This window comes from Macadamia integrifolia, chromosome 4, assembly GCF_013358625.1.
Source record: "Macadamia integrifolia cultivar HAES 741 chromosome 4, SCU_Mint_v3, whole genome shotgun sequence".
NCBI classification, from domain to species: domain Eukaryota; kingdom Viridiplantae; phylum Streptophyta; class Magnoliopsida; order Proteales; family Proteaceae; genus Macadamia; species Macadamia integrifolia.
This window is the reverse complement of record NC_056560.1, coordinates 16,182,247-16,190,392: the sequence shown is the minus strand read 5'-3', so window position 1 is coordinate 16,190,392 and position 8,146 is coordinate 16,182,247. Positions and strand designations below refer to the sequence as shown.

At 34.5% G+C, this 8,146-nt stretch overlaps 1 protein-coding gene and 1 non-coding gene across 2 annotated transcripts in view; both read right to left on the bottom strand.

The window, feature by feature from the left end:
- The window catches only part of LOC122075752 (protein NEN1-like), a 6,737-nt gene extending 1,850 nt beyond the window's left edge, over positions 1-4,887 (bottom strand). The window contains exons 1-4 of the mRNA XM_042640898.1: positions 4,495-4,887; positions 4,227-4,384; positions 2,028-2,074; positions 366-429 (exon numbers count right to left, since the gene is read on the bottom strand). Coding sequence (XP_042496832.1) covers positions 366-429; positions 2,028-2,074; positions 4,227-4,384; positions 4,495-4,774 — 549 coding nt within the window. The 5' untranslated portion in view covers positions 4,775-4,887. The remainder of the gene's footprint in view (positions 1-365; positions 430-2,027; positions 2,075-4,226; positions 4,385-4,494) is intronic.
- Positions 4,888-5,670: 783 nt separating this feature from the next.
- Positions 5,671-5,744, bottom strand: TRNAN-GUU. The gene has a single exon. It is a non-coding gene; the product is annotated as a tRNA-Asn (tRNA).
- Positions 5,745-8,146: the final 2,402 nt, after the last annotated feature.

The window sequence follows — 8,146 nt, the reverse complement described above, 5'->3', positions numbered from 1 at the left end:
AAAAAAAAAAAAAAAAAGAAGAAGAAAAGAAGCGGGAGTAAAGTAGCATATTGCAGCTGAAGAGATTGTGGGACACACTGTACAATCAAGATTAACATGGAGCAACCAAATCTTAACATGAGATACAGAAAAAAATCTTGTCAGTTAGTAACAAAGCATGGTTGGCAAGCTCCAAGCTACATGAACAATATAGAGAATTATATGAAAGAAATAATATTCCATTTAAGAAAGGGAAGAAACAAATGCTAGTTCAAACATAATGGAAATTAAATGATAGATGTAATTAGCAAACACATAAATAATATAATATCTTATTATCATTAATAAAACTGTAGCTGTTAGAGCTTCTGGAGTTCCAATATTACCAAGAACAAAACTGCAGCACAGTTCTTGAGAACTTCAAGATTCATCCGAACATCACCCAAGCTCCTGAAACATTATTTGAGCAATTATTAGTTTATGACAAATATAATTTTTAGTTATAAATTTTGTAAGGAAATTAGAAATTAGCATCCTCAAACCCACAAAGAGAGCATCAGTTGAACCATATTACGTACACTGCTTCAACTTGGCTACAAACTTTCTTTACAGTCTTGGCCACTCTATTATCAAAAAGTCCCCAATGTATTATGGATATTTGTAGCATGGGGCATCATACACCAATGCAATAAATTTTGAAGCCTAAGGCTTGAAGTATCTTTTTAGAAAAAAAATAGCTAATAATAATAATTGGATATTTGATAAAGTACTACATTTAATTTCTTGATTCAAACTTTGTCGATGAATGTGGAGGGTCAAGGTAGTGAATTCCCAATTACAATTGGGTCACATGACTCACATCAAGAACCAGCTTTAAGCCCTAATTTATTTGTGCTTATCATGGATGATTTAACCAAAGACATTCAACAGGAGGTTCCTTGGTGAGTTGGTGTATGTTTTTAGCTGATGATATTATTTTGGTGGATGAGACAAAAGCAAGGATTAACGCCAAGTTGAACTTGTGAAAATCAAGCTTGGAATCAAAATGTTTAAAGATAAGTAGAATGAATACAGAGTATATGATGTGTAACTTTAGCTACACTAAAATGGATAATGTGGTGGTGAAAATTGATGAGAGGGAGATTTTGCAAAGTGATTATTTTTAAGTATCTGGGCTCAATAAAAAATGTGATATAGAGGATAATGTTTCACATAGAATTAAAATAATTCCTTTAAAACTTAAAGAAAAATTTTACTGGACAATCATACAACCTGATATGATGTATGGTGTGGAATGTTAGGCAATCAACAAGCATCACATAAATAAACTCAACGTAGCAGAAATGAAGATGTTGAAATGGATGTGTGGCAAAACTAGGAAGGATAAAGTAAGGAATAATCATATTATAGCTGATCTGGGAGTAGCTCTGATACATGATAAGCTACAAGAAATTTGTTTGAGGTGGCATGTCATATTTAACGGAGGCCTTAGGATGCTCCAGTACGAAGGAGTGATTTGATTCAGATCAAAAGAACTAAAAGAAACAAAAGTAGACCTAAAATGACTCAAGGAGAAGTGGTGAGGAAAGACATGCATGGCTTAGGCCTTGTATCAAGTATGACATCAAATAAAGCTGATTGGAGGCAAGAATCCATGTAACCGACCCCATCTAGTTGAGATAAAGCTGAGTTATTGTTGTTGTTTTGTACACTTTTGAGGATTAATTGGCTGTGAAGTGATTCATAGATCATCGACAGGCATGATGAAACTGGCAAATACTACCTACCCTTACAAAGTAAAAAATCAAAAATCAAAAGAGATATAAAATTTTCCTGCTTGACTAAAAATGATAAAATAATGCCGAGTAGAAGAAATGTGTATCAGGAACATTTTTTAATAAAAATGAAACAGAGACTTTGTATTGGTAACGATCCCCTTGGAAATAGACGTTGACTAGCACAAGTATAATATCCAATAAATTAACTCCTGAACTTGAACCCCATTCAGAAAAATATAATAATTATTAGAAAGTAAGCAACCATATTACCTATGAGTCTGCTGGCCAAGTCCAAAATAGGTTGCTAGAGATGCCAGCTGCATAGAAGACGCCCAATATATCAATCACACAAAGTCTTTCATCAAACAAAACAGAACCAATAGATTGTAGGTTCTAATGATACAATTCACATCAAACTATACATTCATGATACAAAGATAATATCCCTAATAAACAATCAAAAGTAACCCTAGAGAACAACTCTCTAGCTTGGAATATCACAGGCAATTTCAATTACATACCAGAAAAATGAAAAAAAAAAATGAACTCAAATCCTATTGAACTGGCCGGAAAATGGAACTTAGCGCAAACAAAGGTAGCAAAGGCACTTTCAGGTCCACAGAACTAATAATCGAGCCAGAGAGAGAACAAGAGAGAGAAAGAACTTGGACTTTACAGATAAAACCCACGCAGAAGAGGGGGAAAAGAAAGATAAATGGCTTTACTTCAACTAATCGACATGTCCGATATGATGAGGTTCTTTATATCAGATTAGAAATGGAAAAGCCCGTCTCGCCCTAAGGCTGTGTTTGGTAGTCAAGAGAAGAATAGAAAATAAATGAAAAAGAAAAATAATTTAGAAAAGAAAAAAAAAGAAATGAAATGAAATGAAATGATAAGAAAATAAAAGATTAAAAAATATGTATATTTGACAAGAAATTCAAAAAGAATATTCTCTTGGTATAAGAAAAGAAAAAAAAAATAGAAATGAAATGATAAGAAAATAAAAAATTAAAAAAAATGTATATTTGGTAAGAAATAAAAAAAAAAATATTCTCTTGGTTCAAAATATACCATGCACAATGAGAATTTCTTAAAGCAAAAAAATAGTATAATGTTTGTACTTTTTTTTCTTTTCTTTTCTCATCTTAGCTACCAAACACAGCCTAAGCCCCTAGGTGGATCTGGGGCCTTTGGGATGATATTCTAATATGACTTTAGATTAAGGCCTGGCTTGCACTTAGCCCTTAGGATTCGGATTGGGACAAGGTTTATTAATAATATAAAAAGTAGAAGGAAGTGAGAAAGGAAAAGGTTTTCCTTCACACAAATGAATCAAGAATCTCTCACCCACCATGATGATTGTCATTATTACATTTTTGGTTCACTACAGGCGAAGAAAACTCACCTGAAAGAACAGTAAAGTAGGCAAACTCTTTCAAGTTTCAACTACTTGAAAAAAGAAGAATGGGAAAAAGAAATGAAAAAGAAAAAAATAGAAATGAAATGAATTGATAAGAAAAAAAAAATGTATATTTGACAAGAAATTCAAAAAGAATATTCTCTTGGTATAAGAAAAGAAAAAAAAATAGAAATGAAATGAAATGGTAAGAAAATAAAAAATAAAAATATGTATATTTGGTAAGAAATTTAAAAATGAGTATTCTCTTGGTTCATAATATACCATGCACAATGAGAATTTCTTAACGCAAGAAAATAGCATAATTTTTGTACTTTTTTCTTTTATTTTCTTATCTTAGCTACCAAACACGGCCTAAGCCCCTGGGTGGATCTGGTGCCTTTAGGATGATATTCTAATATGACTTTTGATTAAGGTCTGGCTTGCACTTAACCCTTAGGATTCGGATTGGGACAAGGTTTATTAATAATACAAAAAGTAGAAGGAAGTGAGAAAGGAAAAGGTTTTTGGTTCACTACAGGTGAAGGAAAACTTGTCGGAAAGAAAAGTAAAGGAGGCAAACTCTTTCAAGTTTCAACTACTTGAAAAAAGAAGAATGGGAAAATTTAATATTTACCCTAACTTAGTTTATGAAAGAATCTTCTTTCCATGGAGATATGAACCATTTAATTAGCATGGAAAATGAATTTTCGACCATATATAATATAAAAAGAATAAGAATTGGGATTAGAGAGTTAACAAAACACATGAGTCTAATCAAAGTGGCCCAACGCTAGTGGGGGATGAGCTTCTAGCTCAATGAGAGAGACAACTTAGATATTATTCTCCCACCATTCTTGATATGGTATTTGAATTAGTAATATGTGTGGCCCAATCAATGAACCTCCTTGTTGGCCCCTCGTAGGTCCGGGTCCTATTCTGACCCTTCTTGGGTCCCTTGTTTGCCCCTCGTGGGTCTTGCACCAAAAACAGAAGCACATGCGTCAAGGGAAACTCGACCATTATCCAAATTTAAAATGGAAAAAAAAGGGGGATAATTCAGCACACACCTTCATGTTCCCAGCTCTCCTTCCAAACGTATGTGTCAACAATGTCAATGAATCAATAGTTCCTTTAGGATGTGGAGCCGGCCGACCTATCTCTGCAAATGCTTCCCATATTCTCACGCAATCGAATTTCAAGATATTATGACCCGCCCAAACTCGACCTGTACGTGTAAGTAACAATAACCACACAAACCCAAAAAATTAAAAACCTCTCACACAATCATCGAACCAAGCCCCAAGGCCCCAGAGAGAGGAAGGGAAGGGAATTAACCATGAAGCATGTCGAAGATCTTATCGGAAACATCTCGGAAAGCAGGAGCAGAGGCGACAGCATCTCGGGTGATTCCGTTACAACGAACGGAAACAACCGAGACAGCGTAGAGATCGTCAGGCTTTATCAGGGTTGAGTAGCTATCAAGCTCCACCAGTTTTCGAGGGCACACCAGAATCGCTCCGAACTCTAAAATTGCGTAGCCTTGACCCGGTCTGAAAGGAATCGTGGTTTCCAAATCGAAGAATACGATTTCTGAGCGTTCTTCACTCGTCCCCATCTTTGCTCTGCAATTCTAATAGGCTAATACGGTAATACCTACTCTGTAATTAATACTCAGGAGGAGGAAGAAGAAGAAGATCTCTGAAAATGAAAATTGTGCCACGCGTTGCCCCTTTATATATTAATTCTCGTTATCCATTGCAACGGATCAACGGATGCTTCCAGGAGAAGAAATATATTCACAAGTGGCATATGCCACGTCGAAGCCAAGGGAAAACAATTTTATGAGCTTTGACCGAAAGCCCAGCCAACTTTGAGGCCCATTATCCTTTCAATGTTAGCTCATGTTTTTTCATATTTTGATAGCAAGGGAAATTAAAAAGGTTAACATGATAGCATAAAAAACTTAAATTTATTATCATATTTAATAATGATGCCTTTCAAAAATTCATGGAAATTGTTATGCGTGAAAATCCTCTACACCGACAGCCCCTTGGAACGTGTGCGTGGATGCTCTCAATCGTCGGAGTAAAATGATTTTTTATAAAAAATTCTCTTCATGCCCCGGTGCAATGGACATCCCCTTGTAGAATGTTCATTGTACCTCATCGCTCACACAATTTGAATTCTTTTATTACAAAGTAAAATAATTTTTTATAACTAAATACAAAATCATTTAATTTACTTTCACATGAGATTGCATTGGGAATGATTGCAAATAAAGAGAAGTGAAATTACTTTCAAATAGAAAAGCAAAAAATGTAATGATTTCATTTGAACCCTACTGCACTGGGAATGATTGCAAATAAACAGAAGTGAAATTACTTTCAAATAGAAAAGCAAAAAATGTAATGATTTCATTTGAACCCTACTGCACTGGGAATGATTGCAAATAAAGAGAAGTGAAATTACTTTCATATTGAAAAGGAAAAAAATGAAATGATTTCACTCCAACGCTAGAAGGAGGGCTTGAACCTCCGACCTTGTGGTTAACAGCCACACGCTCTAACCAACTGAGCTATTCCAGCTTGATATTATCTTATGGCATAAAGATATTATAGATTTTTATTTTAATGGTAATTGAACCACCTCGACCGTATTTTTTTCTTTAATTTCCTACCAACCAAACGAGTTCATAAGGTATGGCAAAAGCTTGTATAGAATAGGTGGAAATTTTAGTGGTGTAGGTTGGGGGCCCAAATACATGGGGTAAACAAGAGTTGGGCCTTAAGTGTCTTTGTTAACTTGGTTAGGGTCCAAGTTAGAACCACATCCATTAGTCGCTAAGATGGTTAAATAAACAAAATACACATCAGGTATTATACGATACCTGGTCCGAGTGCCCCGCAAGGAACCTATAAAGTGTAAACCTTTAATAAGCCCCGCAAGCAACGCAACCAACACCTTAAGATATCTTAACGTGGAAGTATGGAATATGTATGTATGGATTATGGACATTTCCTTTCCGCTTTCTCGTGTTTATAGTCTAATATTTGGATAATTAGTTTAAAAAAATCAATTTTGGCGATTTTTTTTGGATAACTTTAATTCAAATTTTAAAAATGCATGGATATATAACACTTTTAACAGAGTGGATCATGTAGTAGGAAAGGGATGCGAATATGCCACATGGTTGATCCTTTCCGTCCAAAGATTGGTTTTGCAACTTTGAACCCACAAAAATATATAATTTTTTTGGGTTCCACTATAAGAAAACCCACATGGCCACATGGCTTAAAATGAGTCGATCTTTAGTTTTTTTTTTTTTCTAGACAATATCATAGAATTTATTAAGAAGATGTAGGAGGGGAAGAGGGGGATAACCCACTATAAGTGCAAGACACATCCAAACTTAAGGCCCCCTTTACAAGAATAGAATTGTGGTGAAATGATTGTCCCACCTTTCATGGAAAATAGAAATTTTGCATATCTTGATATCTATACTAGTGTTTCCGTTGGCAATTGTGCTATTTTAGGGTTCACACTGGAGCACTCCCTTAATTTTTTTATTTGAAATGAGAAGGTAAAATTGTAATCTCTCTACCCCCCTTTTATTTGTCACGCCCCCTCCCCTTCTACACACACACACCTGACCACAATTTGCAACCACCTCTATTGTGGATGTGCAACCTTCTTGGCTCTCCAATGCAATTGCTCAATAAAGTGTGTGTAATGGTACTGTGGCATCTCACAGTAATATTATATCAAAAAAATCATTTTAAAAAAAATGCACAAATATATGGTAGCAACCCCCACTATAATCGTAACAATCCACAATAAAATGTAATCAAATAAGATTGAGGGTAAAAAAGGTTTCAAAACTTCTTTAAGTCAAGAGTAAAAAGAGGGTTTCAAAATAATTTGAAACTTATTTTTCATCATATTATTCTTAAGAGTTATCATCGTTTAACATATTTTTCAGCCGTACATGTGAAAAGGGATGTTATATTAAGACAGGCAAAAAGGTATACTAAAAAATGAGGGAGAGGGTTTACCCCACGATACTAAATGTGTGGAAGAATCTACACACCGCAGCAATGGCAATATAAAAAATAATAGTAATATTGGCATGTATCATAATAGGAGAAAATATAATCTCAGAAAACTTCATATTCGGATCACCACCAAAATATGTCAAAATAGGTGAAGAATTCAAGACAAACTTTACAAATAAACATATGAAATATCTATTAGGTGACATGTAGAGAAGTACTATTTATTGTATTTGAGTTCAGTTATTTAGCTTTCATTGATTAACATAAATAGTTCTTAAGGTCCCTACAAATTGGCGTTTTGATCTTCTTCCTGCACATGAAAGGCTGTCTTGCAATCGTATGTCCCACCTTTGATGGAGGACTTCTCCCTGTATTGTAGCTGGATCTACCTCAAGCTTCTCTGAAACAAAATACTCCATCTCAATTTTAAGGTTAAAACTCTAACACTAATCCAGAATGATAATGAAACAAACAGAAGAAAGAAACATGAGGAGTAGAGAAACAATGGAAGAAAGTGTCTTTAACTCCAAACACACATATACAAGTCCCTTTCAATTCCTAATTTTCAAAATATTAAAGAAAGTAATGTCGGCGACGTTGTTAAGGATTTGGCACATCCTGTCTAGAAAAGCAAGATTCAAATTTTTAACACTATCTTCTTCATCTTCTTCTGTTTTTTATTTTTGTTTTCCATATTTCTTAATGACCTGCTCAATAAGATTTTACTCACCCACACTAATGGGGTATGGGGACTCTTTAACACCGTTAGATGCATGTAAGGATGTGAATTTGTAACGAAACTGTTTATCAAAATCGAATCGATCTGTTTACATCGAAACCATAACTTTTTAGTAAATGTTGCGGTTATGGTTTCAAGTTTCAGACCAATTAACTAAATGGGCCGGGTCGGTTTTAACCTCAGAACCTATTGGTTT